The sequence below is a fragment of the Brachypodium distachyon genome, chromosome 1 (assembly GCF_000005505.3).
Source record: "Brachypodium distachyon strain Bd21 chromosome 1, Brachypodium_distachyon_v3.0, whole genome shotgun sequence".
Taxonomy (NCBI): Eukaryota; Viridiplantae; Streptophyta; class Magnoliopsida; order Poales; family Poaceae; genus Brachypodium; species Brachypodium distachyon.
Genome location: NC_016131.3, coordinates 20,019,989 through 20,042,271, shown reverse-complemented (window position 1 = coordinate 20,042,271; position 22,283 = coordinate 20,019,989). Strand labels below are relative to the sequence as shown.

General features: G+C 46.9%; 2 protein-coding genes across 2 annotated transcripts; both read left to right on the top strand.

Moving 5' to 3' along the window:
• The first annotated feature begins 8,060 nt into the window (after window positions 1-8,060).
• Window positions 8,061-9,864, top strand: LOC100830393 (organic cation/carnitine transporter 2). Its single transcript, XM_003562828.4, has one exon. The coding sequence runs from the start codon at window positions 8,131-8,133 to the stop codon at window positions 9,766-9,768; it is 1,638 nt and encodes a 545-aa protein (XP_003562876.1). The 5' UTR covers window positions 8,061-8,130; the 3' UTR covers window positions 9,769-9,864.
• A 7,942-nt stretch (window positions 9,865-17,806) lies between these two features.
• LOC100836842 (chlorophyll a-b binding protein of LHCII type III, chloroplastic) lies at window positions 17,807-18,935 on the top strand. The gene is made up of 2 exons (XM_003562850.3): window positions 17,807-18,016; window positions 18,117-18,935. Exons 1-2 carry the CDS (start codon window positions 17,885-17,887, stop codon window positions 18,786-18,788), a joined length of 804 nt encoding a protein of 267 aa, XP_003562898.1. The 5' UTR covers window positions 17,807-17,884; the 3' UTR covers window positions 18,789-18,935.
• The last annotated feature ends 3,348 nt before the right edge of the window (window positions 18,936-22,283 follow it).

Below are 22,283 nucleotides of genomic sequence, written 5' to 3'. Positions count from 1 at the left end.
TTGTTAGTACTAAGTAATGATGCTTATAGGGCCTCAATCATGTTTTGTTACTGTTACCTAACTAGACCTGATTGGTCAGTTAAGGATCAATTCAGATTGTGGTAGTGCTAATTGATAATGAAACATGGTTTGGTAATGTCAGGTAGCACTACGTTAAGGCCATAAATGATTTTCGTACCCTTCGGATTAGTGCCAACTGTCAGTAATTAAACCCGAATAACATTAATTCTAAATGAACACGTTTAATTACGTTTTACCCATGTTCATGTTCAATGATTCGTTCGTTTTAAGCTTAGCACGGTGGGCTTTGGGTCTGTCATGTTTCAGATTAGCATATGTTAGAAGGGTGGGAGCAGTGGGATTTAGCCGATCTAATGAGCATTTTTTTCCCCATATCATCAAGTTTACCTTATGTTTGACGCCGGTGGGCGCCGCACATATGGATGGGGACGAGCGCGAGGAACTCCACGCCGCGCCGCCGCCGTTACCTCCCCCCGCCGACGCCAATCTTCAAGATGCCGCGCCGTCGCCTCTATTACCCTTCGCGGCCCGCGTGGCAACTCGTCAGCGAGGTGGCCTCTGGCCTGCGATTCGTTGACGCATGGGACCGGCTGAGGAGTCCAGGTCTGTTCACTCGAGGCCTAACGGGGGCCCTTTCCTGGGTTCCACAATTTGGCTACCCTGGACGAGTATAAAGCCCAGGCCTCCATAGGTGTCGCTGGCCGTGGTTCGTCGTAGGCTGAATGCCTAATGCTAGCCAAGGCCCATAATCCCCAAAGCATTCATGCCTAAATCTAATATCCAGCCTGATTTTCTAGTCCTAAAAAGAAAAATAGAAAAAGAAAGGCCTTGCACGATAATGCTTGCCCCACCTCTAAAAAAGAAGATAATGCTTGGTCCAGTAATACTATCCTTGTCCACGAATAATTGTACATTTGTCTTTGTCCTAAGTCAAAAAATTTAAAGTTTGACCAACTTTTAAAAAAAACGTAGCAACATTTATGACATCAAGTTAGTATCACTAGATAGTCTTCAAATATAATTTCACTATATACAACTTTGATATCATATGTTGGAGAATACAATGCAAGCTTCTAGAGTGTTCTCAATATTACAAGAAAGAAGACATTACTATGGAATACTCTAGAATATAAAATAAATAAAAAAGGGAACCTTCTAGTGTTTAGATATGCATGAAGAAGCTTTGGAATACTCTAGAATAGGAGTTTAAAATAAATAAATAGGAAACCTTGTAGTATCTAGATATTTATGTAGAAGTGTGTGGAAGGCTTTAGATATTTTGTATCAATGGTTAAGATTTTGACACATGTCAAAGATCCAATGGCCATGTAGTCCTATAAATAGAGGCCCTTGCCTCACACCTTGTGTAGTAGAGAATAAAGAAGTGAAGAAGGTGGAGAACAAGGTGTGAGCAAGTGTAAAGTGTGTATGCTCTCTCTTGTACTAATATTCCTAAAGCAATATAGTACTACTTTGTTCATATAAGTCTCCCGGTTAGGCCTTATTATTTCTAAGTACTTAGTGCATATAAGTTGTGATTTAACGTGAGCGGATTCGCCCGGAATCACAACGGTCTTGTTTCAACGTGAGTGGCATAGCCGCCCGGATTCAAGACTTGCTTTAACGTGAGTGGCTCTGCCGCCCGGAAGCTTGCACTAAGTAAGTAGAAATAAAAAAGGACTAATCAACTACACCAAAGTAGTTGGTATAGGTGAATAGGCCCTCTCGTAGTGTGTTAGGTCCACCTCGAATTGTCTACATCATAGTATGTTTTTATTTACTCTTTGTTTTTCTATCATTTGTTTCGACTTTTAAAGCACAAATCATATCTAACAGCTGAAAAATGAACTTATCACTAGCTAAAAATAGACAACTTAGATATATCAAAACCGATAAATAAACTAATAGTTGCAAGAAGCAAACGTGGACCACTCATTCGGTGCTTTCGTGACGCAACGGGCCAAACCTCTTGAGGTTAGGACAAGCCGAATGATACATCTTCCAGTACTATTGCGAGGCGAGGCTAGCAGATGGAGGAGCGAGTATATTCGAGAGAAGCACGTGCATGCCAACAACAAACAAAGTAAGCAGACAAACTAGCTCGTCTGGAAAGCGGCCCGTCGGCGGAGAAGCAAGCAATGAAGCAATTCGTCAATCTCTCTCCCGTTCCAGAAACACACGATTCCAGGTAACTATACAATGCGCTATACAACGAGCCATCACGCGACCCCCTGCCTTAACCGTACCATGAGTCAGCGTCCCGCCAGAGACCCCGTAACTCCGTTCTCTTGCTCTTCCTGACTCCTATCCCTGCCGCGAGAACGAGACATGGAAGACGAGATAGCAAAACCGTTCTGGGCTCTGGCGATTGACCGCGCATGCAAAACGCATGCATTGTCCAATCATCAACCCCAGACCAACCTTCGTTCGATTGACGAGGCGACATGACGTTACGTGCGAACGGTGGATGGGATGCACCCCGATGGCATGGGTCTGCAGGTGTTCGTCCGGGAAAGTCGAAACAGGGTAAAATGGGCTGTCTGGCTCGAGTGCCCGGCCAGCCATGAGCCATGCACCATGGTCCGGAGCGAAAAACAACAAAACAATCCTTTGCTGGACCCGGCCGGTCTAGACTCTAGAGTACTGTTCGCGCGGCACAATGCAGGGGATCAGGGAAATCGCTCGGCCGTACCAATCCTTGAAAGTGCCCGATCGGGAGGCCGGCGCGGACGCCATTGGGTAGCGATCCAGTTTTAATACCCGGCTGGAGCACAGGCCGCTCAGCTAGCTCGATCGCTCAGTAGGAGAGCGCGCATCAGCCGCCTTGGCGCTGACGGGGTGACACAAAGGACCAGGCCCCAGCAACAACCGAAGGAATCTGGGGGCGAATTACGAAGGAAAAGCTAGCGGCGCGGGTCGCGCCAAGCCACCGTACGTGACACGTGAGGCCATCCTTCGACGTGGGTAGGTTAGCTTGCGCACAGCCATATCATATCATCATATGGGCTGAGTTGGAGGCTCGTCGGCACCACGTCAGAAAACCGCGGCATCCACGGTACAGTCCAGCCTGCGGGTTGGTTGGTATCGGTTCGGTGGTTGTGTTTTGACGCATGCAATCGATCCGATGTGTGTGTTTCAGCTAGCTCCTTGCTAGTGGGATCATAATACCGGCCGGCCTCTCGCTAGCCAACTTGTTGATCCAATAATTTATATGCCCTCGCAAAGAATGGCTGGCCGGAGCTACTTCTCATCTTATCAGCATTGCTCTGTTTCACGACGGCAACTGGTTCTAGACCAATGAGAGGACATTAAGTTTCCACGGCGGTAGTATATCGTTCTGCCGCGCACCAGTCTCGGTCGTTCCGGGCAAGTTGTGTGCTCTGCGAAATGCACGCCGGCACGGCACATTTCGCAGAGCACACATGCGTGCTCTCAATGTGCTCGGTAGTCTTTGCACACCCAATGATCCAATTAAAAATACCAGCTACGTAATACGTGCGTGAGCGATGCTTCGTCGCCATCATTTTCCGATCAAGAGCGTACATATATGCATGTTGCCAGGGTACGCAAGTACGTAGAGAGGGGGTATGTACGTACCAAACACAATTGAGTTTGAAACACAATTGACTTTAAATTTTATACATATACTATAAAACATCACTTCTCTAATATATACTCCCTCTGTCCCATAATTCTCGTCGAAAAATTGCATGTATTTAGACGTTTTTTAGGAATAGATACATTCATTTTGGAGCAAATTTGAGACGGAACGAGTATAATTTTCTTGAGATTTTTTCTATGGAGTTTGTTTTGCACTGTAACGATGGTTTGCACCATACCGGATAAACCACCATAGATATATATCATGACAAATTTTATAAAATTAATTTAAAAATTATACTAGATATATTTCCTCCCGATCGAAATTCTTGTCGTTGTTTCAGTGCAAACCTGGATGCCAAACATCTTCGTGAAAAGAACGTACATTACAAATTGGGTCACTGTGGGACGTGTAGTTAGCTAGGAGAGGAAATTACACCGCAGGTCCATGAACTTGGCAGCGATGTTCAGTTTCATCTATTAACTTGAAAACTGTTCAAATGACTCACTAAACTTGGTAGCTTTGTTCATTTTAATCCAACTGGCCAAAATCAGATGAAATTCGGCCACGCTGGCATGTGTCGTGGACCTGGCCGGCGTCTAAGGGGGCTTTTCACAATTTTCTGGTTATGAACCTTTTCTGTTTAACCCCCTCGAATCTCCAGAATGGGGAGACGCTGCCCTCGCCGGTGAACCCACTTCGGCCCGGCATACACGGTGTCCAAGCGAATGGCTTCGTCGATGGGTTCGGCGGTGGCTACTTGAACGGTCAGATCCACGTCGCATGCCATCGTGACCGAATTTCGTCCGAATCTGACCATTTGGACTAAAATGAGCAAAGCTGTCAAGTTTAGCGAGTCATTTGAGAGGTTTTCAAATTAATGGATGAAACTGAACATCGCTTCCAAGTTCGTGTACCCGCAGTGTAATTTCCTCTCTAGCCAGGATCTTAAAGAATGATAAAGGGAAGCTGCGTGCGTAGTACGGGTATATAAATCCGAACTCCAGCTATTAGTTACTCCTAGCTGATAGTGTGTACGTTCTAATTAACGACGATCGCGCGACGGTGCTATATAATAATGCGTGTTGATACGGATACAGTCACGCATAAGGTGACGTTTTGGAGTCTTGCAGTAGCGATCCTTCCGCGAGATCGATCTGCCGATTCATTCAACTTCTATTTTGCCACTCACGTCGGCCGTGGCCAAAGGTTTAGGGAAACCAGCTTGCTTTTATGCACGGTTTCATGTACCACGCCAACCACGGCGTGTCCAAATGCATGTTTTTTTAAGACACAAGAGAAGATTTTTTTTCTTCTCGATTCCTGGCAACGCTTCAACATATATAATGCCCAGCCCAATGCGTGCATACATTACTCATGCATGGTATCTAAAACATACATCTGGCTTGTCATAACCTAATATATTTAATCAAATTAAACTGAAAATAGAATCATATAACCGTTGCACTATGAACCAAATTGTCTATGTACTATACATTGATTGAACAACATCTAGGATGAGACGGAAGCGAGGTGCTAAATACAAAGGAGTTACTTGGAAATATTTATAACTTCTATCCAAGGAGTAATATTGATCTAAAAGAATGTGGAGTAATGATTTTGTTTGAAGCAAAAGTGGAGAAATGTTGATATATAAAGATGTCTAGATATGCCTTTGTTACGGTACTAAGCGTTGCCAGTGACTTTAGTCCCACCTTGCAAATGGAAGGGGCTACGGGCAGCTTATAAAGGATAGTGGTCATCCTTCCATTGGACCGGACTTTTGGGATGGAAATGACTCTCTGTTTGAGGGATGTGCCGGATGCGCATAAACGCCTAAACAAGACACGAGGGTGTGGAGTTAGGCCTAGGACGCTAACAAATGGTATCAGGACCAGCATCCTCATACCTGCCTTTTTTTCTGGAAGGTCATACCTGCCTGGGGGGCTTCCTAGGAGGATGAGAATGGGCTCTCTGCTTATGGGTTGTGCCGGATGCGCAAAGTTTGAACACAACGCGAGCGTGTGGAGCTGAGTTGTAAAGCTAAAATCCTTCCATACATTGTTAGATTCCACAAGCCAGTTGATTTAACGGGGCTCCATGCCCATGTGCATGTACATGTGTTCTCCATATATAGGACCTCCTTTTGGCGACAAATAAGTCTTTCATTGAAATCCATAATCTTCGTTCTCCAGTAACATGTTTATGTTTCTATAAGTGGTTTAATACACGCGTAGTCATGTCTATATATAGAATTTGCAAAGAAAATACAATTCGTTATTTGATGAGTGCGGCGTTTTAGAGCTCAGGCCCTTTGGAGCACATTTTTTTCAAAAGGAAATAAAAATATTATAACTTTTTAAAAAATTCTGAAAACTATACATGTATACTTAGATCTATTCTATGTATGTGTAATATTTAATGAAGAAATGCATTCACATGTGGTCTAAGAAATGAATTCGTGAATTATAATATCGAGAGTACTTTTTACTATAGATGCATTTTTTGTAGCGCGCAAATAAAATGTTCTCTGAATTAAATTAGGTGAGTTGTGCACAATCTCGTATGTACATCTAAATTTTTCAGAATTTTATAAAACTTAATAAATATTATTTTAATTAAAAAATAGGGCTCTAAGGAGCTTGGAGTTCTAGAATATTTGATATACTTCTAAATTAATTTGTCAACCCCACAGTAAGTCAAGCGCTGTCTCTGTCCTGTAGTACAGCTTCTTATCCGGACTAGTAAGTGTGCACGTGCACGCACGTCCTAAAACGTTAAATATGTATTTTGAATTTAATTTATCTTTAAATTATTGTTATTGCTTTTTTTCGTTGAACATTTAAATAGTTGTCGTTGTGCAGCTGTAAGCTTGCGTGTGCCACGTATGATCCACACACATTTTATTTCATTCCAGCAACGTACATGACTACTTTAAAGTTGGTGTATATCAAATTCGAATTAGGGTCTTCATGCCGTCATGCCAAAGATGTTTTTTGTATCAAGTGTGTTAATCTCATTTCAGAACAAGCTCAGAAGTGAGATTACTCTCTTTTCTGGATAGTAATCGTGTTGCACGTGTAATTCAATCACACAATCAACTTGCACAATTTTTGTAATATCTCATAACAAAACCTGATCAGAGCACTTGATTTGTATAATAACTAATGTAAGAGGCATTCAACAATATTTTTTCTAAGTACTTTAAATCCCAATGTGTCAACCGCCAAAGATGATGAGCAAAAGTCCCAAAAGGATGAAACAATATGGCCAAACAAGAGGTAAATACAAGAATGAGAATCATACATCAGACCAAATCTCCTCTTCAGGAGCATAAATGAGTTCAACTTGGGTGCTTAAATTGCATAACTCTTTAGTTGACTGTCTCCGGTAAATTTAAATCTTCAGTATCGGCAAACGATAATCCATTCAGTGGAAAAATTCTGCTCTGATAACATACATCAACGATTCGATCCAACTTGAGAGGTAAGCAATGCATCACCAGTTGGATCCTAATGGCACCGAAAGGGAAAGAAGTGGACCGGAATGTCAGTGCACAAGCCGACCGGCATCCTAATTCGCCCTGAACTGTAAGTTACCTAAAATTACCTTGAAACAAGCAGCAAACGATAGAAGATGCACTTCAGTGAAAAAATTGTCAGGACTGAATTGTCAGGTTCTTATCCGGATAACCCTTATTTCCATTGGTATGCATATGCTGCCTTGGTTTAGGTTAGGTATTACGTTACGTATAAGTTAAAAACAAGTGCTCGCCTAGTACGTACACGTGCTTGACCTTGTCACGTTGTGATATGCCAATTGCCCGTACACATACCATTATACGTGCGTCTCCTTCACGGATTCTGCTCATCAGAATACAATTCTTTTTCCGTTATTTTTTGAACTTCAATTATTCTTTAGATCAACTTCAATTATTCTTCCGCTTACGTGCCTCGATCTGCTAGACAAGAATATTTTATCGCCGCCGCATATTTAAGATCCAACTGTCCAGCAACAGTTTACGTAAATACAAAGAAACGCTTTCTAGGATTAATATGGGAACTCGAAAAGAGCCTCTATTAGAAAATCAGATTAAGGTAGGATATACATATATCATGAGTCATGACAGGATTCCACGTGATGGCGGCAGCTGGAGCATATATATAGTACGTACGTGGAGTAGAAGATTGCTGATTATACTTGTGTATGGGTTGTCGCTTACGTGGACCATCAGGTCCATTCATCCAGAGTGCTGCTAACATGGATGCTAATCAATATGCTGACTGGACATCATTAATAATTCAGCGCGTCGATGGATACCCCAATTGATCGTACCAACTGATCCTGTGCGTTGAAATTTTGGTGGAGCAGCTGCGCCGTTGACGTACACGATGCCGCGCCTACACTTGGGCGCGCGCGTATAAATACCCTCGGTAGCTCGCATCGTTCCCCACTCAGGCTTTGTGAGCAGCCGGAGAGAACACAGGCAACCGACCGCACTTGCGCCAATGGCAGCTGACACGGCCACCGCCCCGCTCCTGACGAGCCACAAGGCCGGCAAGCCGGCGGGGAATAAGAAGAATAAGGCGCCGTCCATCGATGACACCATCGAGACGTACATGGGCGCCACGGGCGCCGCGCAGCTCCTCAAGGCCGTGCTGCTGGCCTTCGCGTGGGCATTCGACGCGCAGCAGGTGTTCATCTCGGTCTTCACGGACGCCGAGCCGGGGTGGCACTGCACGGGCGCCGAGGGCGCGTCCTGCGCGGCCTCTCCGTGCGCGCTCCCGGCCGGCGCGTGGGCGTGGGACCGGCCGGCATCGGCGTCCGTGGTGTCCGAGTGGTCGCTCAAGTGCGCCGGCGGCCCGGCGCTCGTGTCCCTCCCGGCGTCCTCCTTCTTCGCGGGCTGCCTCGCGGGAGGCTTCCTGCTGACCACGCTCGCCGACTCGCTCCTGGGCCGCAGGCGGATGCTGCTGGCGTCCATCGTGTCCATGTCCGTGGCCGGCGTGCTCACGGCGTTCTCGCCCAACGTGTGGGTGTACGCGGCGCTGCGGTTCGTGTCCGGGTTCGGCAGGTCCATGGTGGGCACCTGCACGCTGGTGCTCTCCACGGAGCTCGTGGGGAAACGGTGGCGTGACACGGTGTGCGTGGCCGGGTTCTTCTGCTTCACCATCGGGTTCCTGTCGCTCCCGGCGCTGGCCTACGCGTTCCAGGAGGCCTCGTGGCGGAACATGTACCTGTGGACGTCCCTGCCGGCGCTCTGCTACTCCATCCTCTTCTACTTCCTCGTCCAGGAGTCCCCGCGGTGGCTGCTGGTGCGCGGCCGGAAGCAGGACGCCATCGAGACGCTGCGGCAGATCGCGGCGCTCAACGGCAACAGCGCCATCACGTCCAGCTTCTCCATGCTGCACGCCTGCGTCATGCACCAGGAGGAGGACGCGGCCGCCGCAAGCGACAGCAGCAGCAGCAGCAGCAGCGTGTTCGCGGCGCTGCACTCGATGTGGGAGCGGCCGTGGGCGCTGCGGAGGCTGGCGGCGATCATGACGGCCAGCTTCGGCATCGGCATGGTCTACTACGGCATGCCGCTCAACGTGGGCAACCTGGGAGGCTCCAACCTGTACCTGAGCGTCACGTACAACGCGCTGGCAGAGCTCCCCTCCTCCATCCTGTCCTGGCTCCTCATGGGCAGGATCAACCGCAGGAGCTCGGTGATCGCGCTCACGGCGCTGGCGGGGGTGTCGAGCCTGGCGTGCCTCGTGATCCCGGGGCAGGGGCTGCGGATGGGCGCCGAGCTGCTCTCCTTCTTCGCGACGTGCACTGCGTTCAACGTCGTGATGATGTACTCCATCGAGCTGTTCCCGACGTCCGTGCGGAACTCGGCGGTGGGGATGGTGCGGCAGGCGCTCGTGCTGGGCGGCGTGGCGGCGCCGGTGCTCGTCGCGCTGGGCCGACAGAGGAGCTTCCTGTCATTCGGGGTCTTCGGGCTCGTCATCGGCTGCTTCGGCATGTTCGCCGCCTGCCTGCCGGAGACCAGGGGGAAGGGCATGTCCGACACCATGGAGGAGGAGGAGCAGAAGGAGGCGGCCGTCGTCGATGCTGATGCTGATGCTGCCAGTGACATGGATGATAGTAATGGCGACCTTGTGTAATTAAACCGCGTCGTTGATGTACAAAATGTACCGTCAAGGTGCAGCACATAATATACTTGATCAACAAGTAAACATTGGTACTCCTTTGCTAAAAAACAGTACTGCGGTCCTAAGCATTTCAGACAAAAAGATACTCGTAGTACAATCATTCTAAAACAGCTGGTTGTCCGAGTCACTGGTGACTGGTTATGCCAATGATGAGACAGAGGGAGAGATCAGATCTAGCGACTCTGCAGGGGATCCGCTTAGAAGATGCGCCCAGACTCGCAGCACCGTACACGGATACACCTACTGCATGCTCTTCTCCGTTTGCCTCCCTGCTCCTCAGATGCAATTCAGAGTACCACATCAATCAGCATCGTAGAAACACACGGCCACCGTATAAGTCCTGACGAAAGGGGTTTACCATTTTCAGTGCAGACTCTTTGATTTCGACAAATGGAGACTTAAACGTGTCGAAACTTTCAATTTTCACACAGAAGTAATTGAAATCGGACAGGACACATGATCACACGCATGAGAGAGAGAGAGAGAGAGATTGGTTTTGGCTATGGGAGAGATCGGTACAGTGCAGCAGAGAGGCGGACAAAGAGACCGAGACAGATCAATACACATTCCAGTCCAGCAGTTTTAATCAGGCCCATCACTCCGTCAGGACGGACGCAACAACTTTCTCCAGCTCGACTTTGCCGTCGTACGTTCCGGGCACCTTCTTCGTCTCGAGCTCGACTGCTGCAGCCAGGTAGTAAAAGATTCCGTGCTTTGGTGGCACGCGTGATTTCTCGGTGACTCACGCGTTAGGATGACAGCCGTCTTGTTCCTAGGGTACCGGCACCAAGAGCTTAATCACACGGCCCAAGGCCCATGAACAACGGCCCATGGCGCACGCCTGATTCCGAAACCGGGATGGACTCGACTTTGCTGTCTCCTTCCATAAGTCGTCCCGTGCTGCCGCTAATTGCGCCCGTAAATAAACTTGATAAAAGGCCAAGGTGTGCGGCGAGGCGACCAAGACGAAATATCGATGGGGCTGATCAACTGCTTCGGCAGACGGCCGGCCGGATACGTTGGAGTCACCCGACGAGCTGCGGGCATCGGTCTCGGTCCCTTGTGGACAGCCGACGAAGATCTCGAGCAGGGGATGGGCGAGGCCCAGTGGGAGATGGAGAACGTTCCGGCTCCTGGCTCGTGGACGGTGGAAGATCGGCAGCAGAGGATGGAAGAGGTGGAGCGGGACACGGAGGAACTCTGGCGGGAGTACGAGGAACTCGAGCAGGCGATAAAGAGGATCGCGCGGAGGCGGGACGAGCAGCGCGAGCGGATGTTCGCCGTCCCTCGGGTCCGGAGGCCGTCGTTGTGGGAGAGGGCCAAGGGGGCCATCTGCCGGCGGATCCGCAGGCGCAGCGCCAAAATCGTACCGGCGGCACCAGATGACGAAGGCCAAGTAAACACTAGCGGACCTGGCTTTCAGGAATAAACGCCAGTACTCTTTTCTCTGCGTGTTTGTGCCTGTATCGCCGATTCCGTTCCGCGCGTCTCCACGTACGTCCGGCAGGGCAGAGGAAGCGGCGAAGGAGATTGGGGTCAGTGGCCGCAGCGGGGGCTGCAATCTGCACAACTGATTAGGCGCGCGCCGTCCATTGTCACCGTTTCGATTTCTCAATACGTCGCGTGAACTAGCAAATTTTGTTAGGAAGAGTTGGCATGTCTAAACGAGCGGGAGATAGAAGATGCCACGTCGTAGCATATCTCCAGATGTACATGCAGATCGATGTTGCTCTGATTCCAGCTGCACAGAAAAGTTGTAGTCCTATGGAGTATTGGATGGTGCCTATTTTCCTCTGGCACTTTACTACGGTTCTGTGTAATATGGCAAAGAACGTAGCAATTCTGAAATTTCTTATGTTATCCTATTTTCCTCTGGCACTTTACTACGGTTCTGTGCACAGAAAAGTTGTAGTATGTCGCCGCACCTGGCTTCCATCATTAAAACTTTTTTCGGTAACAAGATTCGATCTCTTCAAAGTAACGGGGAAAAGATCATAAGAGCATGTCATGTTGTAGCATATGCACTTAAATGTTGTAGTACTACTAATTCTTGCAGACGACAAATGTTGTTTCCTCTCCCACGGGAATTCGGCAGGAAAGCTGCCGACTCATCTTTCTCTTTCTTTCGTAAGTTAATTTGTTGCTATTCCAAGAGAAAGTAAAACAACTAGTATTTTTTCTGTTCGCTCGCGCTTTTTTATTCGAAAGCGCGAGTGAACAGGCCAGGATGAGTGGTGCGGTGCTTGCGATCGAGTCAGACATAGAACTGGCACGTACATTCCATGCAAATATTCGTTGTGTGCTAGCAAACCAACACCGAGTGTCTAGAAAGAAGAAAGGGTTGTGGAACAGTGGCAATTCTATTTCCTAAGGTACAATGCAAAACGATTTTCATTTTCAATGCCATGTGCACAAAAACATGAAACTAGCCAAACGAATTTGCTTCAGCTTTCAAGTTAGCTCTGCTTGTTGCTGAAGCCATTCTTTGTGAGAAGTGAGCACTGCCGTAGATTGGTTATAGGCCAGCTTTAGTTTCAACACCGCGGCTCGAACGAAATGAAATCAGGCCTCTTTGGATCGGGAGGGATACCCTTGCATGTTCTGGACAGAAAAAAATGAAATATGAGAGGCCAACAAAACCATGTTGGAACTTGGAACGCTTGTGAGCATGTATGCTGAAATTATGATGAGTTTTAGCATATTATTCTGCTAAATTTATTATAAATTTCGTGATGTTAAGTAAAACCAAGGGAAGTGTTGGTGAAATTTTTAATTTTTATGCCAAAATCATTATTACTGAAACTTACTCCGAAATGGTGTGTTAGTGACATCTTAAAAACCTGAAATTACAAGTTCTCTAAAACGAGTACTTTGTTGTAAAGGGAAAACCAACATACTCCCTATGACAAAATTGTCTTTTTATCTCTTGCTTAACGGTCAACTAGCAGTAATGGCATATTTGTAACCCATGCAAAATTTGAGCGGCATATTTGAAACAGACAAATTCTGAGTAGCATTTGGTCAAATTTTGAGTGGCAAATATGAAATTCTCTCGAGAAATATTGACGCAACTCACCATCCAAGAACAATCCAAACCGGGACAAAAGAGGAGCGAACAGATATTAGAACAAGAGATGGTGAAGCCGATTCAACATGCAGAGCAGCATAGATTCGTTAGATTTGCCTTACTTGTAGAAACTTTTTAGATTGATCAATTTTCACACAGAACTAATTGAAATCGGACAGGACACATGATCACACGCATAAGAGATAGAGTTTCTATAGGAGAGATCGGTACAGTGCAGCAGAGAGGCGGCCAGAGAGACCGAGATAAGATCAAATACTTTCTCCAGTTTGACTTTGCCGTCGTACGTTCCCCTAACTCAAGAGGCTAGTGTTCCGGCACCGAAGCTTAATCCCAAGGCCCACGGCCCACGCCTGATTCCGAGACCGGGATGGACTCGGCTTTGCCGCTAATTGCCACCGTAATAAACTTGATAAAAAGGCCAATGCGTGCGGCGAGGCTTCTCAAGAAAAATATAAAATCTAGAGAGATCGATGGCGCTGATCAATTGCTTCAGCACACGGCCGACCGGATGCGTTGGAGTCACCCGACGAGCGAGCATCGACGAGATGGGTCTCGGTCCCTTGTGGACAGCCGACGATCTCGAGCCGGGGATGGGCAAGGCCAAGTGGGAGATGGAGAACATTCCGGCTCCTGGCTCGTGGACAGTGGAAGATCTGCAGCGGAGGATGGAAGAGGTGGAGCGGGACACGGAGGAACTCTGGCGGGAGTACGAGGAACTCGAGCAGGCGATAAAGAGGCTCGGGCTGAGGCTGGACGAGCTCGACCGGATGTTCGTCCCTCGGGTCCGGAGGCCGTCGCTGTGGGAGAGGGCCAAGGGGGCCATCTCCCGACGGATCCGCAGGCGCAGCGCCAAAATCGAACCGTCGGCACGAGATGATGAAGGGCCAACCTCATCGGCGTCGGCTCCGGCAGTACTGCAGCAGGGCAATGGAAGCGACGAAGCAGAGGGGTCCGTGGCCGCATCGGCATCGGGGGCTGACAAGCCTGACATCGAGTAGGTGGGCACAACGAGCGAGCGGCCGTGACCTGATAAGAGATCTGAGAAAGCACACTACAACATGGTGCAGGCATCAAGGTAATATGTGTCTAGCAGTGGCTGGAAGGGCAACTGCAAAGCCATTTTGGGTGTTGGATCTGCATGTAGTGCACATTCAGGTTGCCATTGATGAGATATAACAGTAGTACTCCGTAGCAGTCTATTTCGAGAACTGACCTGGATTCCACTGTCCAGAGTCCCTGATATGCAACAGACAGCATCAAAAGGCCCAAATATTCCATTGTGCTTAATACAACACTATGCAACAATAGAATACCCAGATTCCAAGAATAAGTTTATGGCTACGAGAAGATACTAGTTTTAAATTATAACCAGCCGCTAGATATCTGACCAGTAGGGTACTGAGAAACACCTGCAAAGTTAGTTTGGAAGCATATTGTCTCCATGCATTCCCCATTATGGTGAAGTTGATTTCTGTCCAATCCTTCCCTACAACTAGTAATGATCCATTCGGAGAAAGAATACTGACCGGATGTCTCCACATAAGCTCATACACAAGGGAATACTGAAGCCTCGGATAATATTTAGCACACCGCATATCGTTGCAGTAACCAACATCACTCGTGACGTGGTGATTTGCCCCAAGACCAAATCCATGTATAGCTCTCAGGTTGGTCAGAAACCACCCAAAGAGTCGCCTCCGCCTGGGCATAATTTCCAAAGCGTGCGCCGTTGAAAAGAGAGCAATTCACAGGACATGTTGCCATCTCTAACCACAAGCTGCAAGAGCATGTAACAGTTCTGAAAATCTCTGAATTTGAAGTGCTACCTACACTTATGCAAAGTTTTGAATTTCTGAGTGCTACATACAACAGCACTATACTTCTAAATATTTCAATGCTACATTACAATGGCTTCTGCATCAATGTCTCTTCTGCATCAATGTCTTCAACACCAGAAACCTGCAGAGCATTTGGTATCTTGAAACAACAGTATGTCATGACTACAATCTCAATGCGTTGCACATGGAACATACCATCAACAGATCAGTAACCTTCAAAATCATTTTGGATGCTCCTAGAACCATTTTCTGCTTTTTAATCACTTTATGTTGTTTCCGGGAATTTTTAAAAAACTAATTAAGAGGGAACTTCCCTGCTTCAAAATCTTTTTCTTCTTGTGAAACTTTTCAATCCTAGTTAGCTTTCTCTTTGTAGTTTTATTTCTTGGACATATTTTTCTTCAAACGCGCAGCAGCTAAATGTTCATATGTTTCACGTATCTTTGTGCTTCAAAACCCTCATCATGATTACTTTGACTTCCAATTTTAAATAGAGTTCCCTAAAAAAAATTAAATCAAGTTTCAACCTCCTTGCTAAGACTATCAATTGCATTCTCAATTAAAATTCAAAATTCTTCGGAGTTAGCTGCTTGAGTGGACAAATTAACAAATGCTTGAGTGGCAGTCTTTATGATAAAAAAAAGGTACACTTGTTCATCCACTAGTGCTGGTCTTGGATGATTGGTTTACACAAAGCAAAATGAGATGGAAGGATCATTTGATGATTTGACCAGCAGATTCTCGGTGGTTACACTCAATAAATTCTACAAATGAGGGAAGGATTGGGAATGGTATTGCACTGCTTAATTAGCTTCTTTACTGAATGCAAACTTGTTGGGGATAATGCAGTTCGCTCTGCCTAGTATGAACTATGAAAATCAATGTTGTATGTACTCCTCTGTGAAATAGAATACAATCTTTACAAGATCATTTGTTAATTTTCGTGTGATCGCTTGATTTCCTGTGAATGGTGGGCTGCAATAGTTTGGATATTGCACTGGTACTACATAATATGATCATTTCAGTGGTTGATAAATACATAAATTTCATACAGAAGTGTTACAACCGTGATAAAAAGTAACTCCATCAATCTTCAGGTCAGAGGGCACTGAACTGAACTTCAAACACTAGCTTCCCCGCACAATTAACTATGCCAACAAAATTTCTTCCATCTCTTGTTCCCTGCATATGCGCATTAGAAATCAAAACTAAACCCAGTTTTTGAAATTAAGAATTCTTCTTGGCAGCCCACAAACGGATGATGATGGAGGTGCTTTGGAGTGCGAGTACGCTTGCGGTCCTGCGACCATTTCCTCTAACTTGCCGCCGGAGAGGAAGGCGGAGAAGTCCTCTACCAGGTCGTGCTGTCGTTGATGACGTCGACTTTCCTCTAACTTACCACCAGAGAGGAAGGCGGAGAGGTCCTCTACTAGTGGTCGTGCTGTCGTTGATGCCGTCAACGAGTCCGCCATCTTATCCCCTATGATGGACATCTCTTCGCCACCGAGAACCACACCAGCTTGCGTACCAGCACCTACCACCGACATTAACATGACGTGGCACACCGTGTAGATACAGAACGGCCACATCATCAGCAACTCGACGGTTATTTTTCTTCAAGCGAATGACATGCATCTCTAGTGGCGCAGAGCAGTTATCAGCGTCCAAATTAACTCAAATAACATGATAATCTGAAGATCTGAGGTCCTCTCCGATGATCTATCGAAGGTTTGGGTTAATAACCCGATTCTTTTGTTTGTCTTTTTATTTTTATTTTACGACTCTGGGCAGTGGAGAGAAGTCAGAATTCGTTTTGCGGTTGTTTTTGTTGATTTAACATCTTCATTAATGTTGTTGTGATTTATATTTTCAAAGAGGATACTACTTAAACTAGCAATTTTGGACTTATAGAAAATGTTTTGTCAACGCTACAATTTCTAGAATCATAGACGTCATCTTACCCGCTACAGAGGGAGCGGCAACGACTTGTAAAGATCGGTGAGGAGGATGCACTAATTCATGTTATTCACATATGTTTTCCATTTAGTTTTGTATAAACCATATGAAATTTCACGTGTACATGGTCCTTGGCCGTGGGGAAAGCATCTACTAAGCTGATTGAAATTAATTATGTAGAGATTTCGGCAGGAGCCTCGACACTGAGTGTCGAGGACGTATGCACACCTATTTTACTCGGATATCACACTTAGTAGAAGTAAAATCAAAAATTTATTCACACTCACATATACAGCTATACTACTCAATCATGATAGCTCACAACTCTAATTATAGAATTACAATATTGTTGGATTAGTGCCAAGTGGCAAGCATCCAAATCTTACACTCAGAAATATCTATTCTCTAGAATACTCTACAAGCATCTTAGTTCTAGAGAATTTTCACTAACTCATTGAGCTTAATCTAAGATCTTTCATGTTAAATATCATCCCTCTTCAAGCAACCTTTCAGGCCTTCTAGAATATTTCAATCTTCTCAGAAGGCTACTTGTAAATATCTTACTTCTCTAATTATCCAAAGTATTGTATAGACTTGTCAAGTATGTATTGCTAATTTTCAACACTCCCCAATTATCCAAATTATTCTATAATATTCTCAAATATACATTACTATTTTTAACAATTAGTAATTTAGTATTTTCTCGGTTTCATAATTTTTGCCGCGAAAAGAAATATAGAATGGACGGAGTAGTATTGACGACAGCCGACAGAAATTGGGTTTTTCAGTTAGGGACTAAAATGAGGTGATCATCAATTAAGACCGGAGCTCCGAAATTCCGAATGAAGTAGCATCATGCTCATATGGTCTTTGTTGGGGCATCAAGATGCAGCCCGGCCCAACAACAACCGCGGGCACGCAACGCAAAGAAATGCGGTGGCGCGCGGCGGGCAGATAAACACATGGGGAGGGACGGGATAGGGAAGCCATCCGAGGTGGCAACACCACACCCCGACCGATCCAATGCCGCCCGCCGATTGGCCCGAACCAAATCCAGAAATCTTCTCCACCTCAACTCAAATCCTCCACAGCAAACTCGTGCTACAAATACTTCCACGTCGCCTCTCTCAAGTCCTCCAACAAACACCTCGCAGAGCAGCAAACTGAGACGCCGGAGCCGCAGAAGATGGTATCGACCCTCATGGCCCCCGCCTCCCGCGCCGTCGCCGGCAAGACGCCATTCCTCGGCGCCCGCCCCGCCGTCGCCAGCCCCCTCCGCGACGTCGCCGCCGCCGCGTCCAACGGCAGGATCTCCATGGTACGTGCATTCCCCAAAAATTCCTTCAATCAACCACACCACAGCATCAGCCTAGCTGCAATGCTAAACAAAGTGTTCTCTGTTCTGTGTGCGGTCGCAGAGCAACGAGCTGTGGTACGGGCCAGACCGGGTGAAGTACCTGGGCCCATTCTCGGCCCAGACGCCGTCATACCTGAGCGGCGAGTTCCCGGGCGACTACGGCTGGGACACGGCCGGGCTATCGGCCGACCCTGAAGCCTTCGCCCGGAACAGGGCGCTGGAGGTGATCCACGGGCGATGGGCGATGCTCGGCGCCCTCGGCTGCGTGTTCCCGGAGGTGCTCCAGAAGTGGGTGGGCGTGGAGTTCAAGGAGCCCGTGTGGTTCAAGGCGGGCGCCCAGATCTTCTCCGAGGGCGGGCTCGACTACCTGGGAAACCCCAACCTGGTCCACGCGCAGAGCATCCTGGCGGTCCTCGGCTCGCAGGTGCTCCTCATGGGCCTCGTCGAAGGGTTCCGCATCAACGGGCTCGACGGCGTCGGGGAAGGCAACGACCTTTACCCGGGCGGGCAGTATTTCGACCCGTTGGGACTAGCCGATGACCCTGTCACTTTTGCTGAGCTCAAGGTGAAGGAGATCAAGAACGGCCGGCTCGCCATGTTCTCCATGTTCGGGTTCTTCGTGCAGGCCATCGTTACCGGGAAGGGGCCCTTGGAGAACCTCTTCGACCACCTTGATGACCCCGTCGCCAACAACGCCTGGGTTTTCGCCACCAAGTTCGCGCCTGGGTCTTAGGCCCTGGCACGGCACGGCGCCTGGTCCGCCATTGTAAACTACTCTTCTCTGTGTGTATAAACGTACCATGCGTGCAAATTGCAAAGAATGGTCGATGTGGATTAAGGAACTTCAGATAAGTGGAGGTTTTTTTGGTTCGTTTTGTGTCGTCTGCTGCACTTGTGAGCTGGCTGTTTCAATTATTTCTGGGTGAAGACATCATATTAGCATTTTATCTATACCTGTCTAAAAAATACGGACCTTGACAAGCATGTTACTGCGACCTCCGGGCAAAGATGTGATTTTGACGGCGTGTGGGCATGTGGAGCGGGTGGTTCGGAAGGTGTTATCCCCATCAGTGTTTTTGTGATTTGTTTCTTCTATACACATCATGTAATTGCGCCACGTCGGAGTCATATGCTGCGGAGGTGTGTCTGGTTTGTAACTTCACATTAGGAGCTCTCATGTATTCTTCACAAGGGCGCCGATGGTATAAAAGTTTCGGATGTCGCATCGGCATCTCACCCCAAGAGCCACCTAGGAACTCCGGTGGCTGCAGCCCAGGCCGGCTTTGGCAGCGGAGACTCGGGGCTCTCCTTCTGCGACTCTCCGCAGCAGCAGGACCCTCCCTGTCTCTGGTTGCCACTGTCAACCCCGTCCCACCGGCTCCGTCGCGCACATCACCTGTTCGACGGTTGGCCTCGGTCGCGGTGCCGGTCGCGGCGCGCTGCAACGGCATGGGGATGATGATGGCTGGCAGCGGATCGGTCGTGGACGCAGGAGGAAGAGGCAACGCCACCATGCCCCCCTCCCGGTGACGACTGTTTGTCAGGAGCTCGAGGGGGCTTCTGTTCTCAGTTTGTCACTATTTGGAGAGTTGGGGCTTGTTTTTCCTTTAATTCTTTTAAGGCTGTGTCATTCTGGAATAGGCAGATGATACCCATTTTATGTTGGTTTCTGAGTTACAAAGTGCTCTATTTCTCAATATGTGGTTGACTTGATGAGCATTTCATGCTTTTAAAGTGCTGTTTTCTTATTTTCTGTAGATGTTTAATTTGGATTGGATGGTTGGCCAGGTTTTGGGAAGGTGAAGGTGATGGTGATGGATTGCAGAAGTGCTAGAATCCTCTAGCTGCTCAATTCCTTCATTTGTTACTTCTCACTTTTATTGTTGTTATACCTGTTAGATGTGAGGGATAGTTTTTCAGTTGGCTCTTTTTACAGAGCACTGAATGCGCCCCAAGTACCTTAACTTTAGTTTATGTGGAGTGTCTTATTTCCTTTTGAGGTTTTAGGTGTTTCTTTGGCTAGCAAGTAAAGGTAGCTTTTAAACAAGAGTTGTGTTAATGTCGTGAGGGTGGAAGGGAGATGATCTTTGTCTGTTCCTCGAAAGGAAGAAGATCATTGATCATCGATCTCTGCTTCTCTTGTTCTCTAGCACATTCTGTTTGGAGTTTTGTTTAATGTACTTTTGTTTCTCTCGTATACCTTGTTCAATTCAGGACCTATTTGATAGATGGGTTCTACAATGTAACAAAAAAGAGAGATATAAGGTGTTAGTTGGTATTGGGGCTATCATTTGGACAATGTGGAAAACTCGCAATGTTGCTTGTTTCTGTAGCATTTGGTCGAATATGGTCCCTCTATTAGTTTTCACCATCTGTTTGATTGTTGATCACTAGGCTGGTTTGCAGAAAGCCGTCGTGCAGGAGCTTCTTTGATGGTGTTCTTGGCGTGGCGGTTGTGGCAAGTCGCGACTAAGGTGTTCTACCGTTCGTGTGGATGGATCCTGTCATTACCCTCTTTGCTTCTTGAAGAATGAGAGCTGGTGAAGTACTGTCAAAGGAATTTTGCTGGCTGTTGCACTTTCAGAAGTTTTAGCTGTAGTTTCTAGTATTGCTGGGCAATCTTTTGTTTCGAGGATTGTGATCCTGGAGGGTTTCCAGCCTTGTGTGGTTGTGTTTCTCTTCAGCTTTGTTGTTCTAATTTTGAATATTTATGTAAGACTATATGGTTTCCTTTAATGAAACCGGAGGGAGGCCTCTGTTTTTCAAAAAAAAAATCATCTAAAAAATACGGACCGTTTCCTTCACCGTCGTTTGTCAAACTTTCCAAAAAAATGTGAGCCCCCAAGATTGCATATATATTAGGCCTACTAAGCCGGCTAGCCCGTTACCTGCACCGAATTGGACTGGAACTTCGCGAGGGAATCCATTGCCAGCGGGATGGTTACGAGAGTCGGGTAACAACTCCGAATCTGACGAGAAAAAGATCGCTCCACCGGAACACCAGGGAAGTCGGAAGATGAGACCTGATCTGGCACCCATCGAGCAAGGAATCGAAGCCACGGTCGTCCCCTCTGTGTCCCAGGCGCGGCCACACGGCTGATCCCCTCTTCCGTTTCCCAGCCACGGCAGTCTCCTCTTAGGGCTAAATTACACGAGAAGATGGCGAATTGTTAGAAGAAACGGATGAGACAGACTGCGAGAGAGAATGGTGACGGCGCCTAGGACATAGTAGAGAGAACGAGAGATGATGGCCGAGTGTAGAATGGGAGATGGGAGAAGGCGCCTCGATGCCTTTCTTCTGTGAGCCAGATTGAGCAAGAAAAATGGCCAAACATGCCAAGTTGATGGGTCATCGAGTCAGGGCTATTAGGCCAATTTTGCACTTGGTTTTTATTTATTTATTTTACAGCAGGTTCATAAGTTAATTCTTATTGCATCAAAGAGTCCACATATTATATGATAAAAATAATATTTACTTAATTAAAATATTAACTGGGCGACCCATCGGGTATTCATGGGTATAAAACTATACCCATACGCTACCCATGACTAATCGTGCGAGTCATCGGGTATACCTATGGGCGTAAACGTCGACCCATATCCTACCCACTTGGGTCGAATTTCCGCGGACGAGTTGACACATTTAATACTTGCCGGCCATATAAGACGGACTCCAGCCTCCACGCAGAGACATGACTACGAGCAGTCAGATAGCCGAGACGCCAACGACGTCAAGTCGTCTGAACTGACCACAAGTCAGATCCGCCGAACAACTCGATCAAATAATTGGAAAAAAATTACACGTGCACTGCCAGTTTATTAGTTAGGCTTGATTTAATCTAATATTGATAAGCTCTTTCAGAAAACAAGGAAAATCAGAATAGGCGTACTCAACAAAATAAAATGTCTATATTCATAAATGAACATCGAGCTGCCAAAACATAAATTTGTTGCCAATTCTAACTCTTTGTTTTAACGGCTGAAGTGAGATAGTGGAGAGAACTATAAAAAATAAGTGATTCCGTTTCAAAACTTCTTTGACCGGGTGATGTTATATAATTTTCAGAAGGAAGTGTATTGTTCTATTTTGAGAGACTAGAGTACAGAGACACAATCTTCGGAAGAAACCTTTTTTTAAGGGGTATTTGGAGATCGTTAAAGAAGAGCAAAGAGAGGTTTTGATGCATGTTTTGAATGTATCATTTTATTTTGTTGTTACGTTGCAACG